Source organism: Ranitomeya variabilis, chromosome 8, assembly GCF_051348905.1.
Source record: "Ranitomeya variabilis isolate aRanVar5 chromosome 8, aRanVar5.hap1, whole genome shotgun sequence".
Taxonomy (NCBI): Eukaryota; Metazoa; Chordata; class Amphibia; order Anura; family Dendrobatidae; genus Ranitomeya; species Ranitomeya variabilis.
This window is the reverse complement of record NC_135239.1, coordinates 90,011,686-90,034,064: the sequence shown is the minus strand read 5'-3', so window position 1 is coordinate 90,034,064 and position 22,379 is coordinate 90,011,686. Positions and strand designations below refer to the sequence as shown.

Genomic DNA, 22,379 nt, shown 5'->3' with positions numbered 1-22,379 from the left:
ACTAGACGCTGATGTTTCCTCGACCGCTGGGGACATCTGGTGGCAAGATGTCCTGACTGCTGGCAAACATGACAGACCTTGAGTGCACAAGCGGTCCGGGACTTAGATCCCACTCTTGACACTTCCATGGCCTCATGTGACTCAGGAACCAGGACCAGAGATTCCAGAGGTTTGGCGAAGGTGGAAGCCAGCCGAAACCTCTGCCTACACTGGGCTCGCTCTAACCTCCGCTCGTTAAAACGGAGGTCAATTCGAGTAGAGACAGTTATTAACTCCTCCAGTGTGGCAGGAATCTCCCTAGTGGCCAGAGCGTCCTTAACGTGATCATCCAGGCCCCTCCAAAATATGGGAATAAGGGCTTTATCCGACCACTCCAGCTCAGAAGCTAAAGTACGAAAGCGGACGGCAAAATGGCTGACCAAGGACTCACCCTGAGTTAATGCCAGCAGTTGGAGCGCCGTGTCATGGATGACTTGAGGTCCTAGAAAGACCTGTTTCAGAGTGCTCAGGAACAGCGGAGCACTCTGCACCACACGATCGCCACGCTCCCACAGTGGCGTAGCCCATTCCAACGCCCTGTCTGACAAGAGAGACAGAATAAATCCCACCTTAGCCCGCTCAGTGGGAAAACGTGCAGCCAGGAGCTCGAGGTGAATAGAGCACTGACTCACGAATCCCCTACAAGATTTGCTATCTCCAGAAAATTTTTCTGGCAGCGGGAGGCGAGTTAATGTCGGAACAGGAGTGGCAGTGGACAAGGTTGCTGCAGCCACGCTAGCAGCCTGTACAACAACTGCGGTAACATCCACAGCTGAGGTTGAGCTCTCGAGAGCCGCCAACCTACCCTCCAGCTGCTGGATATACCGCAAGGATTGCTGAATGTCTGCCATTTACTAGCGAGACCCTGGCACTAGTATTCTGTTAGGGCTAGCAGAACGCACCGAGTAAATAGAGATGTTTTTATTGATATTGGTGCGTTCGCAGCCCGCGGTCCACCATGCAGGAGTACCTGCTGCTAGCAAACGGTGGCACTATATGGCGGTATGGACCAACTCAGTTAATTCACCAAGTAGCCATGAAAGCAGAGCACTGTGCCCTGTTAGACTTCACAGAGGCACAGGCTAACTGCCCAAACAGAGAGCAGTCAGTGGTCACGCATGCACACAAAACTCCTCGCCGGAGGTGCCAGCATTCTAGGGGCTTATTTCAGCCAGGTCCCTGAATACATACAAACACAAACTCCTCGCCGGATGTGCCAGCATTCTAGGGGCTTATTTCAGCCGGGTCCCTGAACACACTCTCACGTGACCACACTGGCGCAAAGCACATAACAAAGAACAATACTAGCACATGGCCGTGTGGCCATGCGAACCTTAAATAGTTGCAGCACGTACAGGACCTTCCTAGAAGGACCAATGAGAGGCTGCCACAGAGCGTGAGCACCTACCGGACCTTCCTGAAGGACCATGGCCTTAGCTGCAGTATCTGATCATGTGACGCTCGATCTCCACTGAGAGATCTTACTCTGGGCATGCTCAGAACGAGAAAAGCAGGACTTAGTCCCAGAAGCATCTGCTCGCCGCTGCCCAGCACTGACTTCAATGGCAGAAGCAGGAAAGGCAGCAGTAACTCTTTGTACAGAGTCAGACTGAGCGGGACGCTGGGACCGACGTCTCCGCTGAGCAGGCTCCACTGCGGCAGGAGAAGAATGGGAGACTGCAGCGGAGATGGCCCAAGATTCCCCCTGTGCAGAGTCGGGAACTCGACCCCTAACACCAACATTCTTAGACTATGCTCCTGGCATGGCCTAACAGGCCACCATCATGATGTTTCCGATCAGAAGGGAGAAGAAATAGCCCCCTCCTTCACCTAGCCTTGTGAATATTGCTATAGATATTGCATCATTTAGGTGGTTAAACAACCGGTGGCGGTGCAGGCACAGCTCTTGTGCCGTGTACAATCCCCATGACATACCTATATGTCAAAGGTCAGGAACCACTACCCAACCATGATGTCTAAACACATTAAAGGTCATGGTGGGGTGAATTGTCAGAGTTTAATTTCAGCATCTGAATGGTTAGTGGCAACGATCGAAGCTTAGTAGTCAGACACAGATGCAATCATCAGACATGAAAGAAGAGAGCTCAGCTCTGATCATCCAAGTACCAATACACTGTTTTATGTGAAGAGGTTAACTAAATAAATACGTACGTATAAATTACACTTTTTATTTTTATAGTGTACCTGTCAGCTATTTCATACTGCTTTAAAAACTTAGAGTAATAGTCATGTATTTACTCCGTCATTTCAGCCCTGAATATTTGATTCTGAAATGCTGCATCATTTCAGAGGAATCATACTTTTAAATGCCGACTTGGGTCCAGGACACGTGGATGACTAGTCCTAGAGACAAGTCCTCTGTGGCTTCTCTGCACCCTGTTACCCTTGATTGACAAGTTGATAGTGATTTGTTGAGTCTCTTTTCAAGCTAGACAGGACAGTTTGTGTGCACCACACTCCGAAAATAGGAAACTTTACAATTTAATTAAAGTGGTTTAAGGATCAGACAGTAACTTTGAAAGTGACTATATCGTGCCACATCCTAACAGCATGTAATATATATTATTATTATTATTTATTTATATAGCACCATTAATTCCATGGTGCTGTACATGAGAAAGGGTTACATACAAAGTTATAGATATCATTTACAGCAAACAAATTTACGATGACAGACTGGTACAGAATGGAGAGGACCCTGTCCTAGCGGACTTACATTCTATGGGATAATGGGGAAGAGACAGAAAGTCATGGGTGCAGCAGCTCTGGTGGTGGTGAGGCGGTAGCTTGGGTGATGGTGAGGCAGCAGAATGGCTGCAGGCTGTAAACTTTCCTCAAGAGATGGGTTTTCAGATTCCGACTGAAGGATCTGGGGTTGGTGGATATGGTTTCATATGTTGTGAAAGTTTTTGACTACTCACATGAGATTTGCATACTTGTGGTCACATATCAAGTAACTTCTCTTTGTGCTTCAATTCGTGGAACGCTAACACAGTAAGAGAAGTGGATGAAAAATCAGTCGGCATGTCACTGCAAGTATGTAAACACTAGTGATTAATGATGAGCGAGTGTACTCGTTGCTCGGGTTTTCCCGACTGCTCGGGTTTTCCCGAGGACTGCTCAGAGATTTAGTTTTCATCTCGGCATCTGAATGATTTACAGCTACTAGCCAGGCTGAGTACATGTGGGGGTTGCCTGGTTGCTAGGTAATACCCACATGTAATCAAGCAGGCTAGTGCGGTGCCCCAGGGTCCTGGTCGTCGCAGTGGTATTGCTTTCCTCCCGGGGAGAGATGCTTCATTTGGAGGCAAGAAAGGATAACTGCATCCAGGTATCACAAACATGCAACACATTTCACACTCCAGGCCACCAGGGGGAGGTTCTGCTCCTATTTATTAGGTCACTCCCCATATGTATATAACTGGTAGTCTGAAGGGAAAGTTAGTCAGTTCCTGACAGAGCTCCAGACTGGAGTTCTGTTAGTTCCAGATCAGAGTCTGAGGAGGACAGAGGGACAAAGGAGCTGTGCATGCCCTCAGAGCTGCAGCTCCCAGAAAGAGACTTTGAAAGGCAGAATTGTATTGCAGTGAGCGTGAAGGAGGTCGAAGCAAAGGATACCAGAAGGGGACCAGCCCCGCTCAGGCTGCCTCCTTCTGAGGTGCAAAATCCCAGTAGCCGGAACACCGAGGGAGTAAGGACCTCTACACCTTATTTCAGAAACCGGCAGGACAGCTAATTGCAGGTTACCTATCCGCACCTACACCCAGGAGGCACGGTGACACCTACAGAGCCGGGTTATCTGAGAGACCCTATAAACAGGCTCAAGTCACCAGTCATACGGGTTTTGTCCTATCCTACATGGGGGACAGAGAGAATAAAACACCACATCTGTGAGACCCTTATGTGAAGCCATGGGCAGTAAGGGACTACACCACTGCAGCGCAAGGAAAGGCTACTGATTTCCACCTGGACAAGGGGACTCTGGACTTGCCTCCAACCCGGCCGGACTCTGCCTGCCCTGTGATCTGGTGCTCTGGACTGTGGATGCTGAAGTCTTCAGTAAAGGTAAAGAGACTGCCACCTTGTGTCCTCATTCATCACTGCTCCATTCACCATACCACCATCTACACACTGGGAAGCCCTGGGGACATACTTAACCTGTGGGAAGGTATACCATCTAGCTGCCATAACATCACCCCAGCGGACCCCTTAAAGCAGCATTGGTCACCCTGACTGAATACCACAGGTGGTGTCACGAACATAAACTCTATCCCTTTAAAGACCTTTCCCTTTTAAATCGCCACCCTGGGCCACGGACCGGGTCAGCCACCGTGACATCCCCCTGTGAACCGCAGGACCGGGTACCGAGTACCCCTAGCCCGTGGGGCGACTCACTAGTAGCTGTAAATCATTCAGCTGCGGCGATGAAAACTAAATCTCCAAGCAGTCATAAATACTCGAAGGTCACCCGAGGGTGCTCGGGGAAACCCGAGCAACGAGCACACTCGCTCATCACTATTAGTGATGCTTTTTCTTAAATCTGGCTAATATCATGTTTTCTATTTCTTTCAGCAAAGAAACCATGTGGCAGGCCTCCACAAATTCTAAATGGAGAAATTACAGCAACTATAAAAGACACTTATGATACAGGTTCATCATTGACATACAAGTGTCAGAAGTATTTTATAGTTAATGGTCATAAAATGATCAAATGTCAAGATGGAAACTGGGGCGAGCCACCTGTTTGTCTTGGTATGTGCATATAGTAATTTGTTTTGTATACTGATAGTATTCATGGTAAGTAAGTGGTTTTATAGAGTAATTTACTGTAATCAGTATTTTATATTGTAAAATAAAAGTACAAATATTATTGTGAAATTCCTTCTTTCTGTTTTGTTATGTATAGTTAAAAGCAAAAAGCTAAAGATGTTACTCAATCCACCACCGAGATTATACTGTTCTAGAGATGGGTGGAGGTGTTCATATGCCTGTCTCCTCCTCCATAGAAGCCTGTTCCGGTCTTAAACAGTGGTTGTACGCGATTACAGAGATTCATTTCTACTACAGGATCCCAATCAGCCCCTGCTTGAGACATAAGCAAGCAGCCATACTGTATGGAAGGATGTATGAAATGTGCCTATATATCTCTAGAATAGCAGGGACCATGCAAGTATAACTTTAGCGATGCATTGTTAGGATCTTGACACTTGGGCAAATGTGAAATTATATTGGTACAATGTTATATTATTCCCATATACACTTGGTAATATACAGTATATGTGTGGAGCGCCCCCACACCGCCGCAGGGCCGAGGGGTACCCGGAGCCGGGCCTCTGGGGTCTCAGTCCTGGGGTTGTCACGGTGGCTAGACCCGGTCCGTGGCCCTGTCTGTCAGTGAGGGACGTCCGTTGCAAATAGGTGCTGTTAACGGTGGTATAGCGGTGCAGTTGTGGGGTGCAGGTCGCGGTAAATAACGAGGACACCAGGTTGCAGTCTCTTTACCTCTTTACTGAAGATGTGGGAGACCTCAGTCCAGAGCGCTGTTAACTGGGTTTTCAGAGACCGGCCGGTCCAACGACACATCAGGAGCTCTCTTTACAGGTGGGAATCAGTATCTACCTTCTAGCGCTGTGTGTTGTAGTTCTTCCCTGCTGAGCTCCCGGGATAGTCCTCACAACTGTTTCTTTCTGTCTCTACTGTTCCTTCTCCGTCCTCCAGTTGATATGGTAGGACGCACCCGTATGACGGGGTAGGCCTGGAGTTCTTCCGGGACCCTAGAGTCGCCCCTCTCCCACAGCTGCCTCCGTTGTCTGCTTAGGTGTTAAGTGAGACAGCCAACCTGTAGTTAGCTGCCCTGCCGTGGTTTGCAATGTACTTAAAGTCTCTTACTTGCTCGGCGTTCCGGCCACCGACTGTTTGCGCCTCAGAAGGATGTTGCCTCGGTCTAACAGCAAGACCCCTTCTGGTATTTCTCCTTTTCTGTATTCCCGTTGTTTACTGGTTAGTTCTGCTCTGAGGAGTCTGCCAGGATCCCATCCCTGACAGGTCCTCTCACTAGCTCTTCCCAGCTACTTCTTCCTCACTTTCTGTCCAACCCCCAGTTTTACCAGAGTTGTGAGGAGTGGCCTACTAGATAGGACCACCCCCCCTGGTGGCCGGAGTGTGAAGTGTGGTGTGAGTGTACCTGATCAGAGAAACTCCCTAGTGCAATCAGACGCACCATAGCTCCCCGTAGTGGCGGAGCCACAGCACTGCAACAACCAGGACTCTGGGGTGCTGCACTCCCCCCCGGTTAAATCCAGTACTCCGGGACTGGGAAAACAAGAACAATAATACATGTTAACAGAAAACACACAAATTTTTGAAATAGCATAACAATTGAACATAACAGAGCTTCCCTTTACGGGAGGTGAGGATTCTTGAACGTTGCGAAAGTTTGGTCATGCACAGTTTATGACTCTCAGTTCAGTGGTTGAAACAGCGGGGACCCCGGGTAAACAAAGGGGCCCCCCTTGTGGAAGTTTTTGAGCAATTCACCGTCCATTACTCTAGTGTCCATTTAAAAACCTGTAACAAAAGGATATGCATACAAACATTTTCAATTACATAGCAGCCCTATCAATACCTCCAAGTTTTGTAGCGGAGGGGAGTTTGATTTTGAGTGCTGCGTGTGGACCTTCGCAGCGCAGGGGTTGCTATTGGTCTAACAGGGCCCGCTATGCTTGCTACCGCTGGTGTAGTGCGCTGTTTTCTAACTACACTTCTAGTGAGTCTGGGTAGCACTGGCAGGTTGGGGCTCTCAGAGCTGCTGCTATCAACAGTGGGTACGGCAGGCTCACTGATAGCAGAGGGAGGATTTGCCGGTTCAACGGTTGGCATGGCTTCTTCAGGCAAGGCTTGTTGAGGTTGCGGGACCGGATGATCTGGTACCACCATTGTTTCTGGTGGGTCCGGCTGTGGAAACGTTAGAACAGGTACCGCGATGGCCTGATTTATCTGAGTCCAGGACTGGGGAAAGTCACCAAGGACAGTATGGAACATCTTCTCCTTTTCCACCGGCGGGGAGATTTCTGGGGCCGTGCCCCTCTCTTTCAACTTATCGGGGCAGACCTTAAGGTGATCCCTGGATACCGCTGTCGAGGTCTCCCCTCTGTCCTTGCTGATGAGACAGACCTTAGTGTTGTCGAAGTCGGATGGCAAGATGGTATACGGTTCCGCTTCCCATTGGTCATCAAGCTTGTGTAACCTCCTCTTTCGTTTAAGCACTTGCTCACCAGGTGACAGGGGAATCGCAGGAGCGTGTTGATTGTAGTCCCTTTCTTGTTTCTGCCTAGCCTGGGCGAGACTTCTCTCCACACACTCCTGTACTTCGCGGTATCTTCGCTGCCTTTCTGTATCCCAATCTGCCTCCGGCGAGGTATCTTCGGGTACTAGGACCCCCATGTCCAGATCAACGGGTAACTGACTAGACCTTCCTCGCATCAGGTACGCTGGAGTACAGTTGGTGGAACTTACTGGGATGTGGTTGTACATATCCACCAGGTCAGGCAACTTTGTCGGCCACAGGTTCCGTTCCTCCACAGGCAAGGTCTTCAATAAATCGATTACTACCTGGTTCATCTTCTCGCACATCCCGTTGGTTTGGGGGTGGTACGGTGTAGTTCTGATCTTCTTACACCCGTACAACTGGCAGAATTCTTGGAACACTTCCGCTTCGAATGCAGGCCCCTGATCGGTCAGTACTTTCTCTGGGTAGCCATGGGGTCTACAAAAGTGCTGCTGGAAGGCCCTGGCGGCAGTCCTAGCTGTTAGATCCTTGACAGGCACAACCACCAAAAACCTGGAGTAGTGGTCCACGATGGTAAGGGCGTAGATATAGCCCGACCAGCTAGGCGTCAGCTTCACATGATCCAGCGCGACCAGTTCGAGCGGCCGTTTGGTGATGATAGGCCGCAGGGGAGCCCATTGACTGTCACGGTCCTTCCTTCGCAGACTACACGGACCACACTCTCGACACCACTTCTCAATGGTTCTCTTCATGCCAATCCAATAGAACCTCCCTCGGAGCAGCTTCTCCAGCTTCCTCCATCCGAAGTGTCCGGCTCCATCATGGTAGGCTCCCAGAACCATGGGCGCATCTCGCCTCGGCACCACTATCTGCCACACCAATTCATGAGTACGTGGGTCGATGCTCCTCCTGCACAACTTGCCATCATGGATAAACAGTTTGCTTCTCCCCTTCCACAGCTGTTGAGTTTCTTGTGGATCATCTGGGCCAGGGTGCAACCCAGCCTGCGTCAAGAGTTCCTTCACCTGACGGACCGCGGGGTCACTATCCTGGGTTTCTGCCTATCCGTGGTGGGGCAGGGGATTCAGCGTGGCATCCGGTTGGTTCTTGTGCCTGTTCTTCACATGGTGAGAGTTCTGAGTGGCTTTGGGGCGATGGAAGGCAGGCAGCTCCACCTCTTCAAGTGCCTCCGGGTCTTCTCCCACTTCTGGTAGATTGGGCATTCGGGACAGAGCATCGGCATTGGCATTCTGGTGTCCTGCCCGATATTTGATGGTGAAATCATAGTTGGACAGCCGGGCCATCCACCGCTGTTCCAAAGCCCCGAGTTTGGCAGTACCCAGATGCGTTAGCGGATTGTTGTCCGTGAAGACGGTGAATTTCGCGGAGGCCAGGTAGTGCTTAAACCTCTCTGTCACTGCCCAGACGAGGGCCAGGAATTCCAGCTTAAAGGAACTATAGTTGTCAGGGTTCCTTTCCGTGGGACGGAGTTTCCTGCTGGCGTAAGCGATCACCCTTTCTTTGCCGTTCTGAACCTGGGACAGCACGGCTCCTAATCCCACATTACTGGCATCTGTGTACAGCACAAACGGTTGATCGTATTCGGGGTAAGCCAGTATCTCTTCTCCCGTCAGTGCCGACTTCAAACAGGTGAAGGATTCCTCCAGCTCTTCGTTCCAATCAAAGGTGGTTTTCCTCCCCTTGGTCTTCTTTGGTTGGCCCACCAGCAGATTTTGCAAGGGTGCGGCCTTCTTGGTGAAATCCTTAATGAATCTCCGATAGTAACCTACCAACCCGAGGAACTGCCGGACTTCGTGGAGGTCACTAGGCTTTGGCCAGTCCTTGATCACTGTGACCTTGTCGGGGTCCGGGGCCACTCCTTCAGCGCTCACCACATGGCCCAGGTACTGCACTTTAGGTTTGAGCAGATGACACTTGGACGGTTTCACCTTTAAGCCGAATTTGGACAGGGCTTCGAACACCTCGGCCAGGTGCTTCAGATGGTCTTCGTAGGTCTTAGAGAAGACAATGACATCATCCAAATACAGCAGCACAGTTTCAAAGTTCATGTGTCCTAGGCAGCACTCCATCATCCTCTGGAACGTTCCTGGAGCATTGCACAGTCCGAAGGGCATGTAGTTGAACTCGCAGAGACCCATTGGTGTCGTGAAGGCCGTCTTCTCCTTGTCTGCCTCCGCTACAGGAACCTGCCAGTACCCACTGGTGAGATCTAAGGTAGAGAAGTAGTTAGCAGATTTTAAAGCAGCCAGAGATTCCTCTATCCTGGGCAGTGGGTATGCGTCCTTATGTGTAATGCGATTCAACTGCCTGTAATCAACACACATCCTCATTGTACCATCTTTCTTTTTAACGAGGACTAACGGAGCTGCCCAGGGGCTACAGCTGTCTCTCACCACCCCAGCCTCCTTCATTTCCCGCAACATGTCCTTGGCACACTGGTAATGAGCTGGGGGTACAGGGCGATATCTCTCTTTTATGGGTCGATGATCTCCCGTGGGGATGTGATGTTGGATCCCTTTCACCTGCCCAAAATCTGAGGGGTGTTTGCTGAATACCTGCTCGTACTCGTGTACCACCCTGTAAGCCCCCTGTATTTGATGAGACGGGGTGGAGTCAGTGCCCACATGCAGTTCCCGACACCAGTCTTTCGAGTGCTCTGCAGAACCTTTGTTCTCCGCCACGTTTGACGGGACCAAGGGTTCAGGTGTCTGTATTACACTATTATTGACAGTGAACAATTTGGCGAGCGTGGTATACTTGGTTAGGTGGACCTCTTCCTCCCCACAATTGAGGACACGTACGGGCACTCTCCCCTGTCGGACGTCAACCACCCCCCGGGCTGTCAGAACAGTAGGCCTATTGTCTGAATATACAGGTTCCACCAAGGCCTGGTAGTCCTTACCCCTGAGGCCTATGGCTGCTCGACACCATATTAACATTTCACTCTTGGGAGGTATCGCGATGGGGTTTGAATCACTTACAGTGACACGACCAATCTCACCACCAGTCAGCTCTACCTGCTGTCTCTGCATCAGAGCTCTGATTTCCTTCTGCAGGGCACGTTGCTCACTGTGGCCAGCGTTTTCTGCCACCTGTTGCAACAAAACAATCACTTCTGCAAGACAATTTTCTATAACATTAGTACCAAGAGTCATCATGGGATTACATTCTCGACGATCAATATCTACAATCACAATCCCTTGGGCTTTCAATTCCACCCGCCCCACTTTGATGGTGACCTCCTTATACCCCACTTGTGGCAACGGCTGACCATTACTGGCGATTATGGTGAAATCATCGTCAGGGCCACGAGTAATATCAGCGTCCTCCCAATACCGTTTGTAGAGCACGTAAGGTATAGTCGTCACCTGAGAACCGGTGTCCAGCAAAGCATTCAAGGGGATTCCATCAATCACTACAGGGAGAACTGGTCGTCCTCCAATATACTTGGTTCTCCAATGCTGCGGGCCTGACCGTCCTACTCCTGGGGGTTGGCCCTTTGCCCCAGGGGTTGCTCGTTTAAAGGACAGTACCTTGCAAGATGGCCCACCTGATGACAGCGGCGGCAGATGGGTCGTCCATCCTGGTGGAAGCGATCGTCGGGCCGGCTCCTGGTCGGCGGAGTCCTCCTCCGTCGCATCCAAGGGACATCCTCCGGGCTGGAAGCCAACTGGATCTTCTATTTGGGGGCCTCCTGTAGGGACTGCACCGTCCGGGCCAGGGCAGCAACGCTCTTGGTTAGCTCTTGCATCTGGAGACGGAGTCCTGCAGGGGAGTCGTCCTCGAAGCTCTGGGCGTCGGCCTCCGCGGCAACTGGGGTATCCGATGCCACCTCCTGGTGGTAGGTGAGAGCGGGGCGCCTGGGTGGCACTGCGCGGCTGGGCTGCCGCTCCTGCAATGCCTGGATAGCTTTATCTTTAAACTGCGCAAAAGTCAAGTCTGGATTTTGCATGGCCAGGAAGTGCAATTGGCCCCGCTGGTGACTGCACAGGAGCCCCTCGATGAACCGCTCCTTCAGGATTTTATCCTCATCCTGCATGCTGCCGGGGTCACTCTGCTTAATGGCCCGCATCGCTTCCTGGAGATTAAGGGCATAGTCCCGTAAGCTATCCTGCGACCTCTGTTTGCATCCATAGAAAGTCAGTTTAATCTCTGTGGCAGTGCGAGTATCAAAGGTGGCTTTAAGCTTGGCAAAAATCTGTTGTGCAGTTCCTTTATCCTCAGCGGGCCAGGATTTCACTTCTCTCAGAGCCGCCCCAAAGAGTTGGCCGGTTATCATATGGACCTTCTGAGGCTCGGTTAGGGGATAGAACTCGAGTAGGCTGCAGAGCCCTTCTTTAAAGTCAGTGAATGTATGCGCCTCCCCAGAGTATCGTGGGAGCCAGGTCGCTCCGGGCAGGTAGGGCATGGAGAAGGGCATTATGGCTTTTGCGTTAGCGGCGGTGTCCGACTGGCTGATGGGGGCAGCGGGCTCTGCGGCAGCCAGTGGCGGTATTAGGGCCGCGGCTTCGCCCGCTGCGGGGACCGGAGCTGCCCCTGCGTCCGCGGCTGCGACCGCCACCTCCTCTCCTCCCGACTCGGACATGGCCGTCCCTTCCTCCCACTAACCTGCTGGAGGTCGGAGTTCCTCTTCCGGGATTGGCGTCTCACCGCGCTTTTCGTTCCGCGCTTCTTTTGGCCGATTCCGCCCACGTAGCTAAGGCTCCTCCCTCCGCACGCGGCAATGGCGAATTTTGGCGGTAACTTTCCGCGGCAAGCAGTAGCACACAGTTCTCTCAATAAAGTACAGTTCAAGCACGACAAATCACAGTCTCTAGGCACACATGACCTGATTCTTCAGGCTTAAGTAGATCCTGTTCGTGACGCCAAGTTGTGGAGCGCCCCCACACCGCCGCAGGGCCGAGGGGTACCCGGAGCCGGGCCTCTGGGGTCTCAGTCCTGGGGTTGTCACGGTGGCTAGACCCGGTCCGTGGCCCTGTCTGTCAGTGGGGGACGTCCGTTGCAAATAGGTGCTGTTAACGGTGGTATAGCGGTGCAGTTGTGGGGTGCAGGTCGCGGTAAATAACGAGGACACCAGGTTGCAGTCTCTTTACCTCTTTACTGAAGATGTGGGAGACCTCAGTCCAGAGCGCTGTTAACTGGGTTTTCAGAGACCGGCCGGTCCAACGACACATCAGGAGCTCTCTTTACAGGTGGGAATCAGTATCTACCTTCTAGCGCTGTGTGTTGTAGTTCTTCCCTGCTGAGCTCCCGGGATAGTCCTCACAACTGTTTCTTTCTGTCTCTACTGTTCCTTCTCCGTCCTCCAGTTGATATGGTAGGACGCACCCGTATGACGGGGTAGGCCTGGAGTTCTTCCGGGACCCTAGAGTCGCCCCTCTCCCACAGCTGCCTCCGTTGTCTGCTTAGGTGTTAAGTGAGACAGCCAACCTGTAGTTAGCTGCCCTGCCGTGGTTTGCAATGTACTTAAAGTCTCTTACTTGCTCGGCGTTCCGGCCACCGACTGTTTGCGCCTCAGAAGGATGTTGCCTCGGTCTAACAGCAAGACCCCTTCTGGTATTTCTCCTTTTCTGTATTCCCGTTGTTTACTGGTTAGTTCTGCTCTGAGGAGTCTGCCAGGATCCCATCCCTGACAGGTCCTCTCACTAGCTCTTCCCAGCTACTTCTTCCTCACTTTCTGTCCAACCCCCAGTTTTACCAGAGTTGTGAGGAGTGGCCTACTAGATAGGACCACCCCCCCTGGTGGCCGGAGTGTGAAGTGTGGTGTGAGTGTACCTGATCAGAGAAACTCCCTAGTGCAATCAGACGCACCATAGCTCCCCGTAGTGGCGGAGCCACAGCACTGCAACAACCAGGACTCTGGGGTGCTGCATATGCAACGCTGTTGCTATCTATGGTTAAAAATATCTTTCCCACTGTTAGCCTATTCTGAACTCTAAATATTTAACTCTTTAAGAATATAGCCATTTTTTGCATTTTTGTTATTTCCTCCATTTGCTTTTTCCCCAAGAGATAGCACTTTTTTATTTTTAAATCACCATGTTGTTTTATGTGTTAAGTTGTAATTTTGAATGACACCATTCACTTTACTATGTACTGAAATGGGGAAAAAATTCAAGTGATGTGAAATGTTGGAAAAAAAAAATCCAAAATGCATACTTTTGGCATTGCTAAATAGGGATTTGTTTTTGTGATGCTCGTTATGTGGTAAAAATTATTTGGAATTATGATTATCTTCAAGTCATAGTAATTACAGTGATTCCAAAGTTGAATTGTTTGTTATATTTTATATTTTTGTTATATGTTTTTGGTTAAATGAAATTCAGAACTTTGTAAAAAAAAAAAAAAATTTGTTTGTGTCACCATTTTTTAAGACCCCATAGCTTTTTTACTGTTCTATCAATGGAGCTGTAAAAGATCTTTATTTTTTGCATACCAAGCTGCAGTATTGGCATCATTTCTTGTATATATGATATTTGAATCATAGCATTTTTGAGGTAGGTGCCTCAATTTGGGGGATTTGGGGGATTTTGAGGGGAGGTGTGTGCTAGTTCTGAGGTTTTCCTTTGTTTACCCAGCTAACTTATGGGTTTAACATTATTTAATAAATGTGAGTGAAAGTGAATTCTTCTGGAACTTTACAAAAATCCACATCCATCAAAATGCATATTTTTTGTAATTCACTTCCAAGTGAATTCATCAAAATGTCCACCAGCCACCATTTTTCATAACCACAATGAGCCATACCAAGGTTTAAAAAAATTAAAAATTGTTATTCTCATCTCACCTCTGACCTCTACGGCCTTTCTGCCACTGACCACCACCTGTCTGGTCTTCCAGTCATCTTTGGATTCCCCTACCGCTCACTATGGAATCTTCTTCCACATTGTGAACTTCCAGGGGTCATGGTGCCTGAGAGGGTTCTGCACACTCTCGTAAGAGGTCATGGCATATGTTGTGATGTCAGAATGCCAATGACCTACCGCACTCAAGACCAGAACCCTCTTGGGTGCTATGACACCCTGAAGTCCTGACACATTGTAGTAGATACAAAGATTCCATAATAAGCGGTTGGGGATTGGACTGGTGGTGGTGAGCAGTGGAAGGACAGGAGAGGTGAGCAATGATGGGAATATAATGATTTTTTTATATATTTATTAAGTTTATTACAATATTGTAACAGAAGAAATCCCATAGAATATTAAGGGACATTAAATTTGCAGAGAATAACTTACCCGCATATTAAATTTCCCTGTGCAATCTGGCGAATTCAGCACGCTATTAACTGTTAGGGCTAGCGGAACGCACAAAATAATTAGATAGATGGTATGAGGTGCGTTCGCAGCCTGGGGTCCACCGTGCAGAGATGGAACCTGCTGCTGAATAATGACGGACTATATGGCGGCACAATGTGGATACACGCACAGGTAAACTTCACCCTGTGTGAAGGAAGTAAACCCTGTTGCGTCACAGGGCCGCGGTACCGCACCAAGAGCGCAAGCAAAGGGTCTCAGGACTCTATCCCAAGACACAGAATTAGAGTACGTACAGACCACTTGCGCTCGACACCGCAACTGGGGTGTCAGAGTAACTGCAAAATAACTTAAATGCACAAGACTGCGAGCATTGCCGCTCTGGCGGACACCACTAACCACCCAGACTTGGGATTGGAAAGCACTCTAATAGCACACGGCGCCACACTGGCGGTCACGGCAACTAGACGCTGTTTTGTGTGTTTATTGCTGATAGCTCAGCCGGGCGCTAGATAGCAGACATCCACCTTATGTGAGCAGTGAAACACGAGGGAGGTGATAATTAATGAATGACTTTCACTCATCAACACACACATGATTTCAAGAATACACTAGCACATGGCTGAGCGGCCATGCAAACCTTTTATAGCGGCAGTGCTACAAGACCTTCCAGATGGACCAATAGGAGCCGCAACAGGACCTGAACATGTGACTCACGACCTCCATTGGAAGGTCGCCCTGTGGGCATGCTCAGTATGGGAAAAGCAGGACTTAGTCCCAGAAAGACCTGTTCGCTGCTGATCATTGCTGGCTACAAAGACAGAGCCTGGAAGGGCAATAGTAACCAGTCATCCAGTATCAGCCTGAGCTAGACGCTGGGACTGACGTCTCCACTGAGTAAGCTCCACTGCGGCAGGAGAAGAAAGGGAGACCGCAGCGGAGATGGTTCGAGATTCCTCCTGTGCAGAGGTGGGAACTCGACGCCCAACAATTAACACATACTGTAGGTGGTGGGGCAAGGCCTCCCAAGCAAAATATCCACTTTTTTAAAAATGTATAAAATCAGGCAACACTCCAATATTACAAAGGATAAAGTGGACCATTTTTAAGCAGTGAAATGACAGTACAAGGAAGTACGGTATATATAGGAGTATTATATCATAATATAATTTACATGTTAACAAACAAATAAAGTTGTACTCTATAGTGCTAAAGCATGTAAATATGAAATAGATGAAATATGAATAGAAATACTGCTCAAGATGATAAGAAAAAATGGAGATACTTAGCATATACTGTATGTGCGACTACGCAATCGCAAATTATAAAGCATATGATCACAGCAAAAAACCCAGGTATAGGTAACAGTAATATAATATAGAACAGATCACTCACCCTATGCCACATACAGTAGAAGCAAACATAGTTTAAAACCGCCATATTCGGCATCCTCATTAGTTTACTGCGCATGTCAGAGCATAAGGTCCGGTGCACGATGTATTCTCGCACATGTGTGGTGACACATGAAGTCATCCGCACCATCTCAGTGTAACTGCGCATGCACGAGAATACATCGTACACCTGACCTTATGCTCAGACATGTGCAGTAAACTATTTAGGATGCCGAACACAGCGGGTTTGTTCCATATTAAATTATTACTACACTTGGGTTTTACCTGAACAATTAAGCACTGTTGCACATTCTATGAACACTGTGTGATGTTATTGTTGGTATTAATAAACAACATCTTATACTGTATATGCTCATAGTCATCCTCTGATGTATATTTGTATAACTGTATGTCAATTTTGCACCTGCCTTTTGCATGCATTTTTACATTATCATATTCTCTCAATCACTTCGCTTTTAAATATATGGCATTTGTTCTCTATCACTGCTTGAGAAAAGTTCACACTTCCACTATAGGCTATATATGCCATCATTTTTGGGGAGTTCTGCCTTGAGTTTTTGCTTTTTATTGGATGGTTTGGTTCCTGCCAGGGAGGCTATGCACTCATACTTCTCTGGTGCTGAGCCTGTTTTGATAGATAGATAGATAGATAGATAGATAGATAGATAGATAGATAGATAGATAGATAGATAGATAGATAGATAGATAGATAGATATGGGATAGATAGATAGATAGATAGATAGATAGATAGATAGATAGATAGATATGAGATAGACAGATAGATAGATGATAGATAGATATGGGATAGATAGATATATAGATAGATAGATAGATAGATAGATAGATAGATAGATAGATAGATAGATAGATAGATAGATAGATATGGGATAGATAGATAGATAGATAGATAGATAGATAGATAGATAGATAGATAGATAGATATGGGATAGATAGATAGATAGATAGATAGATAGATAGATATGGGATAGATAAATAGATAGATAGATAGATAGATAGATAGATAGATAGATAGATAGTGTGACAACACTTTACTCACAGGACACAGAATATATCACACAGATACAGAGGGAGGGGCCAATTGAAAAGCGGCAGGCCAGACATACATTACAATAGCCGCAGGTGGCCGGAGCCTGACGATATTTACTGTGGGAATTACAAAGGAGGGGAGGTCAGAAGGGGGGTATCTCGTCCCCTCTGCCCAGGGGCGCAGCCTGTGGGCTGATGCATTAGGGACATGCATCTCACATGGAACCTATTATACATACATATAACTGCACAACATTTTCTGGGTGCTGGGGGGTTCCGTAACACGGCTCTCCTTTTCAGCGACGCGATCGGCATACACAGTCTGATCCTTAACGGATCAGTTTGGGGATGACCGAAGTTTATGGGGTTGGTACAAGTTCCGTTTGTCGACTTAGTCCATCGGCGTTACCGTTTTGTTTGCCGGGTCTGTAGTGGATGGTGAAGTCCAGAGGTTGTAGGGCTAAACTCCACCGCAGTAATCTGGCGTTGTCTCCGGAGACCCGATTAAGCCAGACTAGGGGATTATGGTCCATTAGGAGGGAAAACTGTCATCCATACAAATATGGTTGCAACTTTTTGAGTGCCCATACTACTGCCAGGCACTCCTTCTTGATGGCCGCACAGCTTACTTCACGGGGCAGTAGTTTCCGACTCAGGTAAGCTACCGGGTGTTCTTGGCCGTCTGGCCCAACTTGACTCAGTACTGCCCCCAATCCAAACAAAGAAGCGTCTGTGTGAACAAGGAAACGTTTAGTTGGATCAGGTGCGGCCAATACAGGGGTATTGGTGAGTGCGTCCTTTAGCTGGTGGAAGGCTTCCTCACACTCTGGGGTCCAGGTTACCTGGCGAGGTTGGATTTCCCCGGGAGATTATCTCGGACCAGGGTACCCAGTTTACAGCAGAGGTGACCAACAAACTGTGGAAGCTGTACGGCGTAAAGTCCATTAGAAGTGCCCCATACCACCCGCAAACCAGTGGGTTGTGTGAACGCTCTAATGGGACGTTAAAACAACTCATTGGGACTTTTACCAGGACCTACAGGGACTGGGAGAAATTCTTGCCACACCTCCTGTTTGCCTATTGGGAGGTGACCCAAGAATCCACGGGGTTCTCCCCGTTCGAACTGGTATACGGGAGGCGGGTAAGGGGACCCCTAGACTCAGTGCTAGAACACTGGGAAGGGGAGGGCATCATAGAAGGGGTACCTATTGTACCCTATGTGCTGGAATTCCGGGATCGCCTACAGGAGCTGACCCAGGCTGTACGTGGGAACATGCAGGTGGCCCAGCAGCACCAGCGCGTATGGTACGATCAGAGGGCCAGAGAACACACCTTGGAAATAGGACAGAAGGTCCTGGTGTTAGAGCCCTCTAGGCAGAACAAGTTCCAAGCTGCATGGCAGGGGCCCTACCAGGTAGTGGGAAAAATAGCCAACACCACCTATAATGTCGCCGATGGTGACGACCCCAGGGTTATCCGCATGTTCCACGTGAATATGCTGAAGCCCTACCGGGAGCGCCCTGAAGAGGTAGTGGCCATCTGTGCACCTGAGGCAGAGGATTTAGCCGGACTTCCCTTGCCTGATGTCTTAGGGGAAAGGACTCAGTCTAAAACATGGGACCAGGTACACTTGGGTGAAGATCTAGGTCCCAGGGAGAGACAGCAAGCGGCAGGCTAGACATACATTACAATAGCCGCAGGTGGCCGGAGCCTGCCGATATTTACTGTGGGAATTACAAAGGTGGGGGAGGTCAGAAGGGGGTTATCTTGTCCCCTCTGCCCAGGGGCGCAGCCTGTGGGCTGATGCATTAGGGACATGCATCTCACATGGAACCTATTATACATACATATAACTGCACAACATTTTCTGGGTGCTGGGGGGTTCCGTAGCATACTGTATTTCAGGTCTTGTTGTATATTTGCGTGAAAAATAGGGTACAATTTAGTTCAGTAGAAATTCTGAGGATGAATACAGGAGTACTTAAGTGCTATATTCCTTTTGGGACATGCAGTGAGACAATGATTGCCCAACAGATAGCTCCTTCTCATTGCGATTGAGTCACCTTTTGGAGCCATTGGGCCACTTTCTAGTGTATCAAATGATTAATCTCAGGAGCCTATTATACACAGTGCAGTAAAGGACCAAGTTGTGCAATATATATTGCAGAATTGTTAGGACAAGCAGTTACTGTAAATCACACTTTGATGTGGAATGTGCTTTCGTCTGGTTAGAATTGCTGAATAGTTATCGGAGTGTCTTGTCATGGCCTAGCAGCCATGGCTATCACTGTGACAGGAGCAGATTATTATCCATTTAAAGAAAAATATGAAACAACCGTGAGGAAATGATACAGAGAATTATATAACTTATTTTACAAAGACTATCATATTGTTACAAAGAATGCTAATATATTTATTTTTCTAACTGTTATTTTCTTTCTGTCTTTTAGAGCCATGTACTACAAGCGAGACACATATGCTTGAAAATCATATTACATTAATCTGGAAAAATGGGAATAGCAATCATTGCATCAGGAGTGATGAAAACGAGAACTATGCTAAGAAATGTTATGTTAAACACAATCAAATAATTAAGTTTGCATGTCTCCCTGGTTATATGATATATAACAAGATGGAGTTAATCAGCATGTGCAACAAAGGAACACTTTCATATCCTAGATGCATTAAAGTGTAAGTTCAATCTTATTACAATGTAACATAATTCAGTTACAAGAAATCTATTTTAATTCTTCTCCTCTGTGAGATCTGCATTACATGTGTAATTTAGGCTACGTTCACATTTGCGTTGTGCCCCGCAGCGTCGGCGACGCAACGCACAACGCAGGAACAACGCATGCACAACGCATGCACAACGCTGCGTTTTGCGACGCATGCGTCCTTTTTTTGCTTGATTTTGGACGCACCAAAAATGCAACTTGCTGCGTCCTCTGCGCCATGACGCGTGCGCCGCAGTGACGCATGCGTCGTAAAACGCAAGTGTAACGCATGTCCATGCGCCCCCATGTTAAATATAGGGGCGCATGACACATGCGGCGACGCTGCGGCGCCCCCGACGCTGCGGCGCAGAACGCTAATCTGAACGTTACCTTAGTGAACAGTATGTGGACATCTATTCTATTTATAAAATTCAGGTATTTCAACCACACCCACTATAAATAAAATGTTATGCCTTGGGGCTCATGTGAACAGGTAATGGGATGCAACACACAGATTAACACCTTTCTTTACCCCCAAGGGTGGTTTGCACGTTAATGACCGCGCCAATTTTTACAATTCTGACCACTGTCCCTTTATGAGGTTACAACTCTGGAACGCTTCAACGGATCCAAGTGATTTTTACACTGTTTTCTCGTGACATATTGTACTTCATGTCAGGTGTAAAACTTCGTTGATATTACCTGTGTTTATTTGTGAAAAAACTGGAAATTTGGCGATAATTTAGAAATTTTTGCAATTTTCTAACTTTGAATTTTTATGCCCTTAAATCACAGAGTTATGTCACATAAAATACTTAATAAGTAACATTTCCCACATGTCTACTTTACATCAGCACAATTTTGGAAGCAAAATTTTTATTTGTTAGGCTAGGTTCACATTGCGTTAGGGCAATCCGTTTAGCGCTAGCGCTAGCGGATTGCGCTAACGCAATGTTTATTTAGGGGCCGCGTTCAGGGGTCGCGTTAACGTCCCCGCTCTCGCAGATCCCCGATCTGCGAGAGCGGGGAACGGACCTCGGGCGCGCCGCGGACGCTGCAAGCAGCGTCCGAGGCGCGTCACAGAAGAACGGCACATCACTAGCGCGAGCCGAAAAAGGCACGCGCTAGTGATGCGCTGCAGGCAAAATTTACATTGCTGTCAATGGGTGCGCTAACGGACCCGTTGCACGGCGTTAATTGCGACATTTTCGCCGTGCAACGCTGTCCATTAGCGATCACCCACTAACGCAATGTGAACCTAGCCTTAGGGAGTTATAAGGGTTAAAAGTTGACCAGCAATTTCTCATTTTTACAACACCATTTTGGTGAAGTGATCAGTCATTACCAGGCAGTAATTGTAGCCATTATGGGATGATCCAATCATCAGGTATACAAAAAAAGGTTGCACTCTATCGTGCCAAAGCATGACAATATGAAATACATGAGATATGAATAGCAAAATGGCTTTTGAACATTAGGAAAAATATTTATGAAACGCTTTGCACAAAATTTGGCCAAATAGTGTGAGTCCATCTACCATCGTCAAGGTGGCCTCGTGAATCTGATGGGTCCCTGACCTCCCTGTCCAATGTGAACACTTACCTAAGGCTAATGTCTGAATGCGTGGGTGAATGTGGACACCTCTCTCAGTAATGCCTACATATATGGGTTGGCTGGGACCAAATGTGATTAGATGTAATTAAAAAACACATGTGGTTTTTAATTACATCTAATCACATTTGGTTCTGTCCAACCCATATATGTAGGCTTTACTGAGAGTGCAACTTTTTTTTGTATATTGTATATGGAGGTAGCTGCCAAAACGCGTGTCAGGGAGAGCGCATCCAAGGGACAATCTGCACATGCAACAGGTACTTATGTGAGGATTTATTCACCACCTATTCAGAATTTATGTATTTTGATTTTTGAATCATGCCCTTCTTATAAGTGGTTCTAATACCGACAGCTAATCACCCTCTGCCACTTTTCAGCACAGGCACTTTATCCCTCTGCCCTTACCTTCCTCTATACACCTGCACATATTTATTATCCTCTATTGCTTTATCTATACAGCATCCAGATATTAACTATTTATGTATACTATCAGGCTGTATGATTGCAATTTTGTATATAGGCACTTTATTTTTTATCTAATATACCTTATCTTGTTGCTGCTATTCATACATTTTGCAAATCTTATTGTCCATGTGATGTGTCATTCATCTTCACGGTCACAATGGGTCATCCCCTGTCTGGGCCTTTTCCTAATACGATTCTCTTGTTTCCTAGATCCTTTCTGCACACACGTATGGTAATCCACACTATTCTTGCCATGAGAATTGACAGTTGGTTGGCAGCTATTAGTCATATTCTTGGCTTCAACCCGGAGCAGGCAACATCTATGAAATGGCCCCAGAAGTAATCCATTTACATAGTTGTTACTTGGGACCCAGTGTCCATTAAGCAGTGGATCCTTTACATATTGAACTCGGCCGAGGTAGTGGGTATTTAATAGATGATGCCTTTGGAGTCTTAATTCCCCCTTTCATGGGTGCAGAGCCCTATGATGTGTTCCTTGAT

The 22,379-nt window shown here is 47.9% G+C and overlaps 1 protein-coding gene across 11 annotated transcripts in view; it reads left to right on the top strand.

Moving 5' to 3' along the window:
• The window catches only part of LOC143788318 (complement factor H-related protein 3-like), a 249,585-nt gene that overhangs the window by 210,513 nt on the left and 16,693 nt on the right, over positions 1-22,379 (top strand). For all 11 annotated transcript variants that reach the window (XM_077277890.1, XM_077277889.1, XM_077277888.1 and 8 more), the window contains 2 exons: positions 4,633-4,812; positions 19,533-19,773. In XM_077277890.1, coding sequence (XP_077134005.1) covers positions 4,633-4,812; positions 19,533-19,773 — 421 coding nt within the window. The remainder of the gene's footprint in view (positions 1-4,632; positions 4,813-19,532; positions 19,774-22,379) is intronic.